At 40.5% G+C, this 17,206-nt stretch overlaps 4 protein-coding genes across 5 annotated transcripts in view; 2 read left to right on the top strand and 2 right to left on the bottom strand.

Moving 5' to 3' along the window:
- Window positions 1-6,053, top strand: part of rock2a (rho-associated, coiled-coil containing protein kinase 2a) — a 32,736-nt gene extending 26,683 nt beyond the window's left edge. For both annotated transcript variants that reach the window (XM_051078237.1, XM_018695177.2), the window contains 8 exons: window positions 79-270; window positions 539-707; window positions 1,076-1,146; window positions 1,239-1,327; window positions 1,494-1,572; window positions 1,739-2,006; window positions 2,154-2,367; window positions 4,389-6,053. In XM_051078237.1, coding sequence (XP_050934194.1) covers window positions 79-270; window positions 539-707; window positions 1,076-1,146; window positions 1,239-1,327; window positions 1,494-1,572; window positions 1,739-2,006; window positions 2,154-2,367; window positions 4,389-4,392 — 1,086 coding nt within the window. In that variant the 3' untranslated portion in view covers window positions 4,393-6,053. The remainder of the gene's footprint in view (window positions 1-78; window positions 271-538; window positions 708-1,075; window positions 1,147-1,238; window positions 1,328-1,493; window positions 1,573-1,738; window positions 2,007-2,153; window positions 2,368-4,388) is intronic.
- A 95-nt stretch (window positions 6,054-6,148) lies between these two features.
- Window positions 6,149-12,906, bottom strand: slc66a3 (solute carrier family 66 member 3). Its single transcript, XM_018695178.2, has 7 exons — window positions 12,646-12,906; window positions 10,685-10,767; window positions 10,022-10,091; window positions 9,822-9,879; window positions 9,293-9,413; window positions 7,662-7,703; window positions 6,149-6,692 (listed from the first exon to the last, which is right to left on the bottom strand). Exons 1-7 carry the CDS (start codon window positions 12,789-12,791, stop codon window positions 6,592-6,594), a joined length of 621 nt encoding a protein of 206 aa, XP_018550694.1. The 5' UTR covers window positions 12,792-12,906; the 3' UTR covers window positions 6,149-6,591.
- Window positions 12,907-14,081: 1,175 nt separating this feature from the next.
- lg19h2orf50 (linkage group 19 C2orf50 homolog) lies at window positions 14,082-15,920 on the bottom strand. Its single transcript, XM_018695175.2, has 3 exons — window positions 15,402-15,920; window positions 15,179-15,218; window positions 14,082-14,804 (listed from the first exon to the last, which is right to left on the bottom strand). Exons 1-3 carry the CDS (start codon window positions 15,626-15,628, stop codon window positions 14,607-14,609), a joined length of 465 nt encoding a protein of 154 aa, XP_018550691.1. The 5' UTR covers window positions 15,629-15,920; the 3' UTR covers window positions 14,082-14,606.
- Window positions 15,921-17,014: 1,094 nt separating this feature from the next.
- Window positions 17,015-17,206, top strand: part of zgc:103755 (uncharacterized protein LOC449988 homolog) — a 32,901-nt gene continuing 32,709 nt past the window's right edge. Inside the window, 1 exon segment of the mRNA XM_051078236.1 lies at window positions 17,015-17,033. The gene's annotated coding sequence lies outside the window, so the exon portion shown is untranslated.

Below are 17,206 nucleotides of genomic sequence, written 5' to 3'. Positions count from 1 at the left end.
AATCCAAATCATATCCTGATGCTGTCTCACAACTAACCAAGTTAAAATGTGAACTGTTGTACTCCTGTCTGTCTACAGGCCGTTAATAAGCTGGCAGAGATCATATACAGGAGGGAATTCCGTAGTCGAGACAGTCGCCGTGGTAATGACACAGATATGCGGCGAAAGGAGAAAGAGAACAGGAAGCTGCAGTTGGAGCTGAGGTCGGAGAAGGAAAAACTCAACAGCACCATCATCAAATACCAGAAAGAGATCAATGAAATGCAAGCGGTAGGTAGCACAGTCACTGTGGGTTGACATCTGTAATTTGATTTTGCTTGTCTCTGATGTCTTATATAATTTCTGTATAATTCCATAATGAATAATGTGATTTTAACTAGTTGTGCAGATGTGGAGGATATTTTCCAAAGTCCCACCAATTTCCCCCTTAACAGACAACAGTTTCCCCAGGCTGGAGAAGCATATGCAGCACAGTATCATCTGTCCTCTCTACTGTCATTGACTGGACCTTGTTTCTTCTGTTGTTGTTCATTTATAGCAATTGGCTGATGAGAGCCAGATGCGTATTGAGCTGCAGATGGCTCTGGACAGCAAGGACAGTGATATCGAGCAGCTGAGGAATCTCCTGCAATCGCTCAGTGTTCAATCAATGGATTCTGCCAGTGTCAGCAGTGGGCCAGAGTTTGATGCTGATGATGCGTACACAGGTAAGAGCTTGACCACTGATGCCAAGCCATAAACTTACCCATCTTCATATATACAGAATAGATTTGCTGTCCTTTAGGTTGACATTAAACTTATACAGAAATGTATACAAAATGTGTAAGTTAGATGAGGCTTGTATTTCTGGTTTAGAAAAGATAAGTTTAAGTACTGGTTATTTTCACTGCAGCTAGTGTACCAAATTTTGGGAGTTTGCATGTGCAAATGTTGCAGGAAATAATTTACCCCCCTCTTGCCTAAATAAATACACTTAAAGAAACAAACAAACAAAAAACATAGCATTGTAAATATAACATTATCAATATGTGTACATACAACATTTCATTTCATACTCTGTCTTAATCCCCAACAGAAACAAGGCTTGAGGGGTGGCTCTCTCTTCCTGTAAGAAACAACACCAAGAAGTTTGGATGGGAGAAGAAGGTATGAATAAAGGAAATGAATCTGTATTGATGGTGTACAATACTTGTTCTTGATGAACATTTTTCCTTACAAAATCTGCTCTGTTGCTGTAGTATGTTGTAGTGAGCAGCAAGAAGATTCTCTTCTACAACAGTGAGCAAGACAGAGAGCAGTCCATTCCTTATATGGTGCTTGATATAGAGTGAGTATAACACCTGAATATGCCTCATCACTGTGTCAGTTTTAGTTTATGCAACCATTATTTCCTGTTTGGCTGTTGGCTGTTGTATTAAGAGGCAGCAGTTCACATTGATGCTGTTGATATGTTTTGATATGTGGATATAACAAAACTCATTTCCATTTCGCAGCAAACTCTTCCATGTGAGGCCTGTCACTCACACAGATGTATACCGTGCTGACGCCAAAGAGATTCCCAGGATATTCCAGGTCTGTCCCAGCTCTGCTTTAGTGTTTTTATCATTGAACTTCTGAGGAATGAAGAATTATGATGTTTTTTTTTATTTGAACGTCTGGAGAGTATGAGCAATATATGATGTTTGACTGATTGTTGAGTATCAAAAGCACAAATCCTCATCTTTTATCCTCTCCCCAGATTCTTTATGCCAATGAAGGTGAGAGCAAAAAGGAGCCAGAGTTTCCTGTGGACCCACTGCCTATTGGAGAGAAGTCCAGCTACATCTGCCACAAGGGCCATGAGTTCATCCCCACTCTCTACCACTTCCCCACCAACTGTGAGGCGTGCACCAAACCGCTATGGAACATGTTCAAGCCACCACCTGCTCTGGAGTGCCGGCGCTGCCACATCAAGTGCCACAAAGATCACATGGACAAGAAGGAGGAGATCATTGCTCCCTGCAAAGGTAAGATGCTCCAGTACATGGTTTTACCAAAAGACTCATCTATGAACTATGCTTGATGCAGCATTAGTGCTGTCTCAAGGTTTAACAGACATTTTTTTGCAAATTGGTTGATACTGAAGGTAACTTCTTATGCTCTTTTACCACCAGTAAACTACGATGTGTCTACGGCCAAGAACCTGCTGCTGCTGGCAGTGTCCCAGGAGGAGCAGCAGAAGTGGGTGAGCCGGCTGGTTAAGAAGATTCCCAAGAAGCCTCCACCACCAGAGCACTTTGCGCGCTCTTCGCCACGCGCCTCCATGAAGGTTCAGCCCAGCCAGTCCATGAGGAGGCCCAGTCGACAGCTTCCCACCAGCAAGAGCAGGTAGAATTGCAGACAGGAGAATATGTCTGAAAGGTTTTTGCCTCGCTAGACAGGCTGTAAAAAAATAGAAAAGGCTTTTTATTAGTATTGGACACTCAAGAACATATTACATATTCATTATGTAAATGATCACTATTACATTTGTAGGCTGTGAGAGGCCTAATGTAATTATGTAATGTGCCATTATGTTTAAGATGAGGTATCCAAATGCACTCTTAATACAGTGCTGTACTTCTATGTTTCTACCTCATGTATTGCTCTGTATCTCTATGAAGAATTATATAATCTGGTCAGAATGTTGTTTGAAAGGCTGTGACAAATTAGTATTATACTGCTTCTGGTATGTAAAATGTTCTATTTGAAGCACTGTTAGCCTTTGGCCACAAGAATACTCTCTGTAACAGCTTTATGATCATCTGCTGTGCATCCAGTTACTAAAAAGGTCAAAAGTTCCCCAAAGCAATAATCACGTTTCCATAGATATGTAAGAGGTGACTGTGAGAAGCTGGTTTTGTTCCACATGTGCAATTTGTTTCTTCCTCTCCTTGGGTCAGTGTTGTGTCTCTCAGGACCCCCCTTTACGTAACAGCACAGAGCTCTCTTCAGCCTGAGAACAGCTGCCAGCTCTATGCATGATAAGAATTGACTTTATTTACAGATAACTGCAGTAATTGTTACTTGGCCATCAGAACTGATCTCCCCTTTCAGATTGGAGGACTTTGGTCTTCAAGACTGGCACTGGGCATTGGATGATATCGATGATGACTGTTCCTCTATTCATTTCTGATGACCACATATGGTAACAGTGTGTGCTGTGCTGTGCAGTGATTTCAGTGGAACGCTGCTTCCACATGGCCTTGACTCATACAGCAGCAGTCCCAGATCACAATGATTTTTCAAAAGAGAATTAATCACTTGAGATCAAGTCTGAATATTGATGTAAGAAAACTGCTTCAAGCATTTGCTGCTTATTCTCTGCCAGCAGGAGAAATGTGAGACCCATGAAAATAATGTTGTCTTTAGAATGACCACAGAAGCATAAACTTTGATATGTCTAAAACTGCTCAGCATAAATGTCCTGTTTTCTGGTCTCATTGTTCTGTTAGCACTCATAAAAATGTCTCACCCTGCATGACCTTACATTCTCTAACCTCAGCCCTCGCAGATCAAATGGCTTCAAAATTAAGCGAGAGGAATCCACCAGTGGACACTGGTATAAATGATGACTTCCCCAATCTTTTGCTTCCCTCAGCCAGATGTTTTCCTGTGAATGACTAAATTCCTCAGTGTGTGTACGTTTGTCTACAACCAAACAAGGTCCCTTTGCACTGAATGTGGGGACACAGTCTTGGCGTGGTGGTGGGCTATGTGCACATACTATATGTTGAACCCAGTGCATGTGCTAGTTTGTGTCTCCTTACATGTGAGGAACATTTGCAGCTCACCAGAAAACTGGGATCACGTCACCACAGGGTGTTTGAAAGGGAACTTCATCTTTGTGCTCTTTTATAATTTATTTGGGGGCAGAACATGTCTTTTTTTTATTATTTCTTGCACATGCCTTCTTGTACAAGTGAAAATACTTTGTGTTTTTAACATTCTGTTACTTGCTAAAAAAAAGTCAGGCTGTACTAGATGCCCTAAAAAGCTTGCAGTTTTGTTAAATGGGGTAAATGGGAGAAGGGTAACAATATCAAAGCTGGAAACAGAATCTCTCAAATCAGATTCTGAGCACTCCACCCAAAGGATTGATTTGGTGCTTATTTAAACAAAGAGGACTCACCAATGTTATAACAGATTTCATGCACACAATAATGTATTACTGACAGGCGTATATGAAAGGTCTTCACTGTGAAGAAACCAAAGAATCCTGCACAAATTCATAAACTTATTGGTGAAGGTCTGAAGACCTAAAGGTTAAATAAGTGAGTAAAAGTGATGCAGGATTCTTTAGTTGGTGTTCTCTAAATCTTCAATCCTCTTGAGACTAACCTTGCATCTGTTTGTCTCTCCTCCTCCAGTTAACCTTGCTTGGGAGTGTGGTGCATCTTCAAGGTGGTGGGATGTGTTTCCTCCTAAATCAAAGACTCTATACAAAGCTCCATTTGCAGATCAGCACACTGAACTCCACATCACTTCTCCACAACCCACCCTGTCCCGCTTCAGCCTGTGAGAGTTATAAAGTCTGTTTTCTCTTTTGTTGAACTTTAGCAGTTCAATCTTTCCAGCATACTGGATGGCTTGTAAGCATATTAGTTGAAGTCTTCTCTTGAGCCCTTGACTAGCACAATTCAGTGTCTGGGGGAGCGGGAGTAGCTCGTTCAGCTCCCACGGAACGCAGGAGAGCTCTTATAAGCCTGATCAAGGCTGACAAGAAGGGGATACACATACCTCAACGCTTCTCACCAGAACTCGCTGTCTGACTGAAGGACCCAACAGGAAAACTCCCGACTCCACCTTTCTTGTTGCCAAATAGAAAAAGGACATTATTGTGTTTAATGATTGTGAACAATATTAAGGGTTTAATGGGGAACACTACACATAGAAGATGGTAAATTTTGTAATTTGCTGGCAGAATGCAGTTCAGTTGAACTACAGTTGAACTTGATCCCAGATACAGTATCTGTACTTTGACTTATTCAAACACATGGATTGTAGCTCCCTGCTTCTCACCATTCTGCTTTCAAACATGTGTCCACACGGGTCACAGAAACTTGAATAAGGTACTTAAGCAAACGAGCTGTGACTTCTGGGAAAGTCAGTAAGGTGGGGGAGTGTCAGATTCCTCCCAGATTTGAGCAAATAATTCCTTGAGTGCCTCTTATTCAGATTTCTAACTCAGACGTGTGCTGAATCACTGGTTTGTTTTTGTATGACTACAGTAATGGCATTAGATGAAGGGCCAGACATGAAATCCTCACAATCCCATAATCTTTCAAACCTGCACTGTCAGTTCTGAGGGTTAATGTTTACTGAATCGAAGGGGTGCACCGTTAATGCTTTTCTGATCCGAGCTCGGCTCCTTTGTTTGAATGTAGATCTGGGCTTTACCAGAGATGACACACAGGCATTGTATTACTTCTATCCAAATATACTTGACTGAAGCCCCCTTTAATCACCAACTACTCTGAGTGAACCTGCATGTGTTTGCCTTTTCTGGCTTCACACTTGAGTGCTGTCACCCACAGGTCTCCAGCTATTAGCAAATGTAGTATTTAGTCATTCCTGACAATGAATAATCAGTGAGGGGAATTTACCAGTGAGAAGCAGAAACATTGAAGGCATACAGTCATATCCCATGAGTCAAAATACTGAGCAGCACTATTCCATTGAAAGTTTTTTTTAAAGTGTTTGTCCTGATATTTTTGTATTAAAAGTAACCAAACTCTGAGTTTGGGCACATTGTTGTGTATGTGGCTTATATAGCAGGTGGAGAGTAAACTATGTGAGTGTGAGTGAGTGTGTGTGTGTGTGTGTGTGTGTACTGAGTGTTTTCCTTTAACCAAGAAGCATGTTTTATACATATAAATATACACAGTATATATTTTACATGCCATACAGTGCACATTATATTATTTATACAGCCTTGTCCACTTTGTATTTAAGGGCTCTACATCCAGATTGCATGTTTGCTACCAAACAGCTCTATAATAATAACCACTTTAACAATAAAGACATGGATGTGCCTTTTGGTTTTGGATTATTTCTCTGTCTTAAAAAAATCTCTGAGGCAAGTATACTGTAGAGGATTTTCATGTATCACACAGGAATGACCACAATGTAAGAAGCTGAAAGGTTTGGTTTATTAAAATAGTTCAGAAAAGAACTTTACATGTATAAAAGCTAGTCATAATACAGTATTTCTTTTCCTGAGTAGGAAGATCTCAGATATACTTGGCTTGTGCTGTCCTATCAAATAACTCTACCTTTTCCACATAGAGTATGAAAAAGCATTGGTCTCTGTTCTCACAGTTGCAGCAGATATCTAGTCACTGGAATGTTACAAAAAGGAATACATGGGTTTAATACTGAGGTAAAAACAATATAAAAAGCACATCTTATGGGTAAGTATCACAGAAGCAACTGCCATAACCCTTGTTACCCACCAGTTGTGTTTGTCACTACTGCCTGTGTCCAAAGTAACCCTGCAAACCCTGCTGAACTTTAAGATCAGTGTGGTGACATCCCCGACCGTCAGCACCGGGGTCCAGCTTATTTTAAAGCTTAGTCTTCTTTCTTGGAGCTGCTCCTGTATTTCTGGTAGTAGAGCACGGTGAACAGCACCCACAGGTTCAGCAAGGTCATGGCGATGAACCGCACCAGAACTGTGACGAAGGCAGAGATCTCAGAATGAGGCTGATTGGAAGTTTTTTTTGTGTGAATCATTGTAGAATTTCTGAGCTGTCCTTATAAAGAGCTTTAAATGGCCAGTGGGTTTCATTTAAGGTTATGTTAATAGTGTCTACATTTCCCTCTCCTGCAGAATTGCATGTAGCTTCTTTAGAAGTAGCTATTTGGACCTGTGCACACATTTCTTAGCTAGGCATATGTCTCCTACACTACTTCCTGTGCATTCCATCAGGAAGTAGAGTACTGTATTGTGCTGTGCTGTGCATGCATCACTTCTGCCTTCCAGCATCACAACAAAAGATTGTGGACGTTTGTATCATGGTTTCTGTCTCACTTTCAGGATCGTCACACCCTCTAACAACCAGACTCTCAAAATGCCCTCTCTTTCTCAGCAGCCTATTTCACTTTCATCTGCAATTCTGACAAGATGTACTGAGTGAGTACTTTTTAATGTTCTATATGAATATTTTGCCTCTTTATTAAAATGGGAAGTCTCTTTCTAAACACAGAAACAACTGAAGTGAGGCCTATTTCATATTTCACACTGCAAGTTTTCAACATTCTCTCCCCTGAAAATATGTAAATGCTACAAACCTCCTCCCAAACAGGGTTTTAAAAGCCAATTGTCCAAAACAAAATTTGCCTCTGGACAGCACTGACATCAATTTTGACCATGCATGGTAGAGAATACTGACTAATAAAGAATACTGAAATTTAGTAGGAAAACACCTCAGAAGGTGTTTTCCTACTAAATTTCACTCCTGTCCCTCTCAGTGCTCACCAGGGTTCCTCATAGCGAAGCAGCAGAGCCATTAAAAAAAGAAAATCCTTTACTCATGTAAAATTATGATGACAGTTATTTGGAGAACAAATCTTTCCTTCTGAAATGTTTAAGAGGTCATTAAAAATTCTCCCACAGTCATTTGTAATTCAGTCTGACTTACCCTGCATGTCTCCAGTTGTCACTGTGGTGGTGTAGATCCGTGCTGAAACAAAGAGGAAGCCAAGTTAATGACATCCTCATTATCCAAGAGAGCGTCTAATATTTAATTAATGAAGTGTTGAATTGCTAATTTATTAAATTAGGAGCTGAGTAAATAGTGTAATACATATTAATGAAGTGAAACATCACAGTAATAGCGCTTTAGGGAGAAGAAAAAAAGTCTCATAAATTGGTAAAGCACTTCTGTAAAGCTTTCCATGACTTTTTTATTATCACTGGTTTCAGTGACCAGACAGTGATTATAAGCTTTCCCGACTTGCCAAATAATTCAATTTACTTGGTAATCTGTATAACAAGTCCAAATGAAGTAGTCTGTGAAAGTAGTCTGACCCCACAGAGAGTTATCACCCTCCTCTGCTGTGGACCTGGTCTTAATAGCTTTTTAGCATCTTTCAGCTCATTGTTTTGGTTTTACAGGCCACAACTTTATTGTCATTTCACTGTTGTTGCTTTCATTAGTACCATTGTCACAAGGTTCTTTCTTAAACCTCCCAAAAATCCAAAAATGGTGGAGGTAAGAGGAAAAATCCCAGGGAAAAACTCACAGGCGTAGTCAGAAGATAATCTGGTGCTCTGATTTCTTTAATTGCCGGCCTCCCAAAGTGCAAACAGTGATAACTTTTTACAGTGCGAAAATTAGTGGAAACCAAACAACCAAACAATGCAAAAAAAAAAAAAAAAAAAAGAGAAAAAATTCAAGCTCAATAGAGTTCTTCAGTAACTCAGTAAACATGTGCCAGTAGTCATTACCTCCTCTGCAACCAAACCAGGACTGCTTTCCCTGGGCCACAGCAGCCCCTTATAAACCCAAAGCTCCTCCCTCCAGGCTCAAGAATTAATAGGAAAAATACATTTTCTCTCTAACAACGCCTCTAAAGGCTCCACAACACAAATATAAATTAAACAAAAATTAACTGTATTTTTATAAGCACAGTTATTTGCATCCACTATGCATTGACTGGAGAATTATAAATAAAATAAACAAAGACCAAAAATATATATTTCAAATTGGTCACATGACCCCGAAACCCCGCGAGAACATGGCATATAATAGCGGCAAATGCTATGCCCCCGTTTTGCCGCATCATGCTCCGCAACCGGAACGACTGATATGCCGCCGGTGAGTAACATGTTTAAATGTATGTTTAAAGAGACATAGAACAACCAGGTGTTAAATCAGTGTTAAATCTCTAGAAAACCACTATATGTCACCTGTCAACCAACAAACAGCAGACAACGTCAGGGACTTGCTAGTGGAAACAGTGGAGTGAGTAGTAGCTAAAAAGCCTGAAACTTCCCTCAGGAGCTGACGGAGAGCAAACCAGAGCTAAGTATTATACAGTATCTTAACCAATAAAAGTGAATATTGGACATCAGACATTCAGGTGGGTGGTCATGCTAATGCTGCTACAATTAGTTTCTGTTGACCAACAGAAACAAATGAAGTGCAGCAGCATTAACTAAACTTTCAAATTAGCTTCATTATGATCACGATAATGGGCGGGGGTGTGAAGAAACTGGGAGAGGTGAACTCAATGAGGACTACTTTGTCTTCATGCCTGCTGCACTCACCCATGCACGTGTAGGTAGCCATAGCCCAGGAGAGAGCGCTAACTTGTCCAGCATCCTTAGATCTCCACAGGCACTGCAGCTGGGCAAATTTACTGGCTGCACTGATGAATGTGCACAGGCTCTGTGAAGAGAAAGAGAGGGAGGGGGGGGTCAGGCTGCATACAAGTCAAGAGAGATGCTCAAGTCTGTACATTGTTTAAATTATTCTTGTTTAGTTGAGCTTAATTTTAAAAAGTTTCTAACACTTTCTGTAGCTTCTAGAAACTCTTTAAGGGGCGCAGCAGTTGCAGGATCACCGCTCTCACTTACTTAAATGCAAAAATGCTTCCAGCCTCTTTTCATCTCATTAACCAACAGGACTACTTGGCATAAGGTCTGGGTGTCTTCCTGAGATACACCAGGTGCAATGAGGTCTGGACAACTTTCTGTTCAAATCTCCACCTCATTACTTTTGACTGATGACATGTCATTCCTTTGATTACTCTCTGACACAGTGCGACTTATGATTGATGTTGCACTGATTTATTACCATGGCCAAATCTATGATCCACTTCTCCACAGTGAGGAGCCTCCAACCTGCGACAAACCTGAACACATCACGTCAAGGCAATAGCGCATGACATAAAAGGCATCAACAAAGGCCATTGGGTCATTGATTTTCTTCAACACTGAATGAACACTTTCACATCCAGTGGCATTAGAGAGTGAGGCTGCGCGGTGGAAGGATACACCAAGGCGTAGATGAGGCTGTGCCGTAGGCTGCCGTTATAGTGAAGAATCAGGAGCAGAAGAATCACATCTGAGGACACAGGGCAGTTTAAAACACGCATCACTTTAGGGCAACAGATCAACGGGCTGCATCTCTCACAAGGCTGGCTTTGATTGTTATTTTAGGGCACAGTAATACAAGTTTTCACTGTCTCATTAACTCATTCAAAAACTAATATTTCTAGTTTACAAAACTCAGATTTGCTATGAAGAAAGAAAATATCTGACTCCTCTGTAGTTAATTCTCAGTTACAGGCCTATGGGAGTTGAGCACAGTTGTGCAGAAGATAGATGTTCTGTTATTGTACTTCACATTGGTTACTAATGGAGATCAATAAAGTTTATAGACTTAATGCTCGTTTGTCAAGTCTTTGGTTTCTTACAGCCATAAAATGACATCAGTTACTGACCACATCAACCATGTAGATGATCTGTTGATTTACTGTCAGATCCCTGTTTATCAGTAAAGGATGGGCATACAATTATCAATTTGATGCTCTGCTTTGCTCTAACAAGATAAATTACCATGTTTAGTCTAAAGTCTAAATCCAAAATGTGACTTACTTAATAAAATATGAAAAAAATGACATAGTTTCTTATGTAACGTAACCTTAGACAACTCACCTTGAGCAATGAGTATTGGGTACTCCAGGTATGTTGGAGGTGGGTAGTCATAGTACATCTGGTACGTTACAAAAACAATGAACCTGTAAAGCAGATGGTGTCAGGTTATGACTATGAATATTGTGTTCAGAGCTGATTTAGATGAAACACTGGTGCTATGTTCAAAAGCAAACAGAACAAAAAGTGAAAGCTGACAACACTCAAAGTTTGACATAGTGGATTTTCACTTGCCAGGCTCAGGCATTACAACCAACTGATACATACATACCAAACAGTAGCAGTAATTGTTCAATTCACTCCTTAATGGATACATATGTTCAACAAACATGTTAAACAATCACAAGAAGGTGTTTTCTTCAGCCAGAGCTCAGTTTTTAATTAGTAGCAGTCTTCAGTGAAAGAATTTCTGAGACTCTCCAGCTGCAGATCCTGTTTACCAAACGAACATGCAGCTGGATGCATGTGTTTACAGGCTGTTGATGTGTAGAGGTTTCTATGAGCAAGTAAGGCAATGGCTGAGAAACTGATGAACGGTGAAGTTGCCACGATGATGAACAAAATTAAAATGACATTCAACATAAAGCTGCACGAGGCAATTTCCCATGTTAGGAACAGGATGGAGAAAAAAGATCTCTCTAAGCGACTGCAGCTGGGGAGACCGATTTGAATCTTACACTTCCAGGGATCATCAAGTGAGCTATGAATGGCTTCTGAGCCACGTAAACAACAAATACATTGTGTCAGATTCATTTTTGACCATGTTCAATAAAACTGGACTGCCTGCTGATTTCATCCAGGCTTTTAAACTGAATGGAGCAATAAAATAGGACTTACTGCGCCTTTAAGATAATCATATACTGTAAAAGATTTTTCATCAGTGGCAATGCCAAACACTGGATATTCATTAGGGAAGACATGGGTGAATGTGTGCCAATATAACCAGGGGAGATGCTCCTCTGGATTGTAGTCATGCTTTGTAATGTAGGCTGATAAAACTAATTTATTCCTGCATAAACATCTTGCCCAGTGCAGCTTTAAGGCTTGGCTTTTTCACTCCAGCATGCACAATGACAGCAGGCTATCGCTCACCAACATAGTAGAGACGTTTAGGACAGTGCAGCTACTGCCAGGCACCGAGGAGAGGCTGGACACTGAGTAAACACTGACAACAGTGAAACCTTATACATTTAAGCTTTAACATAGATTCTGACCACACCTCCTGCTCAATACACAAAAAACAGTCCTGTGCACTGATTTAACATCAGACAGCACAGCTGATTTACACAGGACAAACAGACCTCAGGCCAGTTTTTCCTTGTCCTCAGTAACTCAACCAAAATCTTCAGCTTTGTAAAGAAAACACAGTTGTTCAGTGTTAAGCCTTCACAGTAGGATTAGTTCTTATTAGAATAGTGTACCTCAACATTCAGTCAGTGAGCCTCCTGGAGACAATCTCCTCATGTCCTATATAACACTTTTAATATAGAAAAAGGTGTGCTGGAGGGATGTGCACGCGCAATTCCTTCTTTTTTTCCCCCTCCACAGGCAAACACAGGCGCAGGGAGGCGGTGGAGCAATAATAGAAGTTTTATCTAATTTTATATTAGAATAGGTGGTGGTTTGGCCGAATTTATCATTCTATGCTGGGCCCTCTGTAGCAGTTTTTAATGTTTTAGAATATATACACCCTGACCTATAACCAAAGGCAAGACAACAAATGACATTTATGGTTTGGAGGAGTGGTTCTCTGCACAGGGGATGTACCCGGTGAGGAGCAGGAAGACAGCGTCTCATCAAAGTTACACCAGCATTGAATGAAGAAGTGATTTACTGGGAACCATATTACACTGTGCGCACTTCATTTTCCCCTGTAATTACCAACTCAAACAAACTTCACAGATCACAAAGCGGCATTCATTCATACCTCACAACTCATACAAGTTATTCTAAAAATCCCATACCCGACCAACTCGAGGAGAAGACTGTTGAGGCTGACCCCAGTCGATGATTTCGCTCGCATCAGTACAAAGATCTGCGGGAACTTCAGCACCATGCACACAAACAGTGTGCTGAAATTGGCTGCATGTAATAACGTGTCCGACTGCATTCTGTGGAGATGGAAATAATAAAAGCTGAACCTTAAATTATCGGATCTCAGAGGATTTCACCAAAACTAGCAACCAGATGCTGCTACGTTGCCACAAGTGTCAAGATAACGTAATTTAAAATGTACTTCCGTGTAAGACTTTCAAAACAAAAGTAAGTAAAACGTCAGTTTGAACTTGTGCCACAGTGTGTTTACGTTTGCCTGGTGAAACTACACAAGTAACAAATCTTTACAAGTGAAATTTGAAGTGAAAATGAAGAAAAGAAAGAAAAAAAGAAAGAAAGACAGATAGATAGATAGGTAGGTAGGTAGATACTTTTATTTGGAAGGTAGACTTCTTTGATTTCCTTTATGATCCTGTCACTTAACACAGTTTCCTGTCAGCCGGCATCCTCTCACACTTCCGCATACATCCACTGAAAGCTGATTGGCTTGTCGTGCACACAACGAAATAATTTGAAATCCTTATTTTGAAACAAGCGATGCTCCTTTTTCCCCGCCGTCTCACCGAGTCTACACCTCAGCTTTCTTGAAATGACAGTATGAGAGCAAAGTCCTTTCCACAGTCACATGATGGAGAGCATCAAAGCACTGTCAGTTCAAACAAAGTCAACTCTTAACCTGGATTTATTTCAAAATGCCTTTAAATTTCATCATATAATCTGCTGTGCTGATTAAACCTTTAGTGTCATCTACTGCTTTTAACAAAACAAAATCAATCCAGTACACCCAGACTTTAAAACGCATCATTTTTATTATGTTTATTATATGAGATATTGACTTTAATTATAATGTAGAACCATCCAGAGCTTCATCATCTAAAGATAACTTTTTCAAATTCACTGGGGACCAACATTTTTATTCAAATTCTGACAATGGGGCAGTGATTTATAACAACATAACAATATACAGAGTGACAGTTTAAAGCAGCTACAACAGTACAAAAACCTGAGATATGCTGCCAATCCCATAAAGTGCAGGTGGATAAGCAACTTCATCATGAAAATCACAAAAATGAATTCAGTGTAGTTTCATGGTTCCTATGGAACAATGGCTTAGGTCCTGGAAAACATCTTATAATATGTAACAGCTACTTTAGGTCTTTAAAATTAAAAATAAAACCAACTTAACCAACAAAAATAAAATATATTCTAACTGCATCACTAAGTACAGTTTCCATATGGTAACTTCTTATTATAGAGCTGTTTTTAAACTGTATCCTATGTTTTTGTTGGTCTTTTTTTTTTTTTTTTAGGGATCTATGCTTCTAAATTTTACGTTTTGTGAGCCTTTGTGAGTCCCTGCCACACTATTTGAGTACACAGGCTCTCCACAGAGACACATAGAGGTGATACAACCTTTAACTCATCCAAATTTGATCAGGTATCTTGTTGGATTATCAAGTATCTGATTAAATACTTGATGGAGCTCAGATGACAAGAATCTGATCTGCAGACACGTTCCCTTCTCACCTGTCTTCATGTGGAGAGCAAATGCCTTTAACATGAAGTTTCGTACTCTCTGTATGTAACATTTTTGCCACAAAACACAAACCTATAAATAAACACAGTTTCTGTGCATAAACTAAAATGTGATTCATGAATGTCAGCTTATGGTAAATGAGCAGACAGGACAGAAAATCATCATTTTCTTTTCACCCCTGCCTTTCTCCACTGAAATGATCTAAATCAAATTCAAAACTAAATCTAAACTCACTTATGCTGACCCATGGTGAGTTCTACACCTCGCCAAACCCGTGCTCCCCACAAGGATGGTAAACCTGATGTGCAGAGGTCTGTATGAGAAGTAACTCGTCTAGCAGGGCAGCATCTCTGGATCCAGCTTGCGCTTGCGATTGCTTCCAGACCAGAGCAACAGCCTGTCCAGTCTGACCAGTTCACTCCCCATTGGAGTGGACAGCCTGCTGCCAAACATCTGGTTGGTGGTGTTGGGGACGTGGTCGGAGAAGAGCGACACGTAGCTGGGTAAAGGCTCCTCTGACTTCAGCTGTCCCTGCAAACACACAGGAGTCAAACACAGACAGATGTTTGCTGACAACATTCAGCTGCAGAGTGGTTTGAAGATAAAACTCACATTAAAAACATGTTTACTGCACGTTCATGACCACTATAAAGAACTTACAGGGAGTAGTAATACTTTAGATAACTGTTGCAGCATCACACTTTCAGTGACAGTCTGTGAGTGTCAGGTTGATGATGAAACATTCTGAAATGTATTTAGGCATATTAATTTGAAATAATTCAGAATTTTAAGACTGGAAGTGATGTTCAGACGAAGTTAAACAGCACTAAATGTGGTATTTTCAAAGCAGCCTTGCTTCAAAAGGAATCTTAACAACATTTGAGCAACATTTATACGTGTCTTACCATCTGATCATATTTCCTGAGAAAATTCCAGTTCTTCTCCCTGTAGAGCAGAATCTGTTGGTTAGGCTCAGTCCGTTTAGTTTCACGACTTAAAATTTACTCCATAATTTTAGTTTCTAACCAACAACATCTGTGTTAAATGAAGTCTTGTCTTCTTATTTCTATGTTTAAGTGGCAGGTGCCCTGGCTTAAGCTACAGAACATGATCTACTGTCATACTGACCATTCCCGTACTCCTCTCCTCTCACTCCACACCAGCTCTTTCCACACCTGGTCCTGTTTAACGGGGTCCTTCTTGTCTGGACTCTGCTCCAGGGACACCGCGTCTCCTTTAGCGTAGCGCGTCCTGTCCGCAGCCGGTGGCTGGGTTGTCACGGGCCTGGTTCCGTTGGAACGTTCCGGTAACCGGTAACCTGCAGAGGATACACGCCTGACATTGTTCAAGTCCATTCTGATGGCTGGAGAGAGAGAGAGAGACAGGAGAGAAAGAAATGTTGCTGTTCAGTCGGTGAAACTGATCGAAAGCCAGTTACTGCGCAGACAAACTTCAAATCGTGTCTGTGCGCTGGAGAGTGTGTGAAGCAATCACAGCCAGCCGTTTTGTTTACGTTTCCATGGAAACGGTGTTCAGGCAATTATAGCTTGTACTGTCTTCACCAGCTGAGAGCAATTGACAGTACTTTCACACTGTAGGCTACTGTGTAAACAGACCAGAATGAACACACAGGTAGGCTACAGCAGCAGCCACAGGGAAACTGCAGCATGTGAGGAGGTGATTTTTGGCAGAACTGATAAAGTTATAGTGTGTGTAGCTGCATTACAAGAGTTGTACACTGAATTAAACGGTGGCCATTTAATTATTGGTAACAGATTATTATTGGCATTGGCCTTAATATCCAGAGTTCTTGGTCATGATTACATAATATGAGGAGACCTGTTATCATCATCTCATGCACTGGAAACCAAACAGGGCACTGACTGGTGTCTGGGGAAAGCATGAATGGCTCTGACTGCTTGAAGCAGACCTACACTTGAACCACTGGGACTGGTGTCAACAAGCAAAGAGCAAGCCCTGAGACAGAAGCAGTCACGGGTGCTGCAGGGTCCTCAGGTTCAGTGAACATCGGCATCCATCACCGAGGCTGCCCTGAATGTAGCTTCTCTGAATGGTCATTCAAGGGATGTGTAGAGCATCCAACACATTCCCATGCTGCCCCTGGGAAATTACCATCTGCTGGATGGAAAGATGGGTATGGACATAGCAGGAAATGATAAGAGAGGTGCTGAGAGTGTTGGAAAATTGTTCCCATCTACAGTCCAACTCTGTCCCACCTTACTATACTTGCAAACATGCATGACATTGCATTATCAGAATCAGAATCCTTTATTAGTTTGTTACTTAGGTGTGAATGCTGTAGAAGCAAAGTGAGTGTCCTAATTATATCCAGTGGAACAGTGGATTTGTAATTATGAATTCCAAAGTAAAAAGCAAAACAAAAACCTTAAATTTAAAAATAACATTTCAAGGTTTTAGAAGTTCTATTTGAAATATTGACATTTTAAAGATATTCAAAATAATATTTACTCTGGAAATGTTATTTGCATCAAAACTATAACATGCTATTCAAACTCTCATTCCTTCATCTGTCAAAGATGTGCATTGTATTTTTTTTACATTTATTTTGAAGACCGGAAGTGCACCTTTATTCTGAAATGCCTTTAATCTGAAAATGCTAAAACAGGATGAATGCTTGAGCTAACGTTGTACACAGGTACAATTGACGGAAATTAAATCCTCTGCTGGCTTTCCAGTCATTTTCCTCATGAGTGAGTTGAAACAAGCAGCAAGGTCGAGGTAACGTTAATAATTTTTATGTTATGTTAGCTGCCTAACATGAGATTGGTTTCTGTTTCTAGTCGTAAAGTGCATTTTTAGCAGCTAGAGGGCTTGGGCCAATATGCTAGATAACATTAAGGTAAGAGCTAGCGTGAGAAGGCGCTTCATCTCTTCTAGCAACTTTTTCCACA

Source organism: Lates calcarifer, linkage group LG19 (assembly GCF_001640805.2).
Source record: "Lates calcarifer isolate ASB-BC8 linkage group LG19, TLL_Latcal_v3, whole genome shotgun sequence".
NCBI lineage: Eukaryota > Metazoa > Chordata > Actinopteri > Centropomidae > Lates > Lates calcarifer.
The sequence above is the reverse complement of the archived record's forward strand: the minus strand, read 5'-3'. Positions and strand labels throughout refer to the sequence as shown.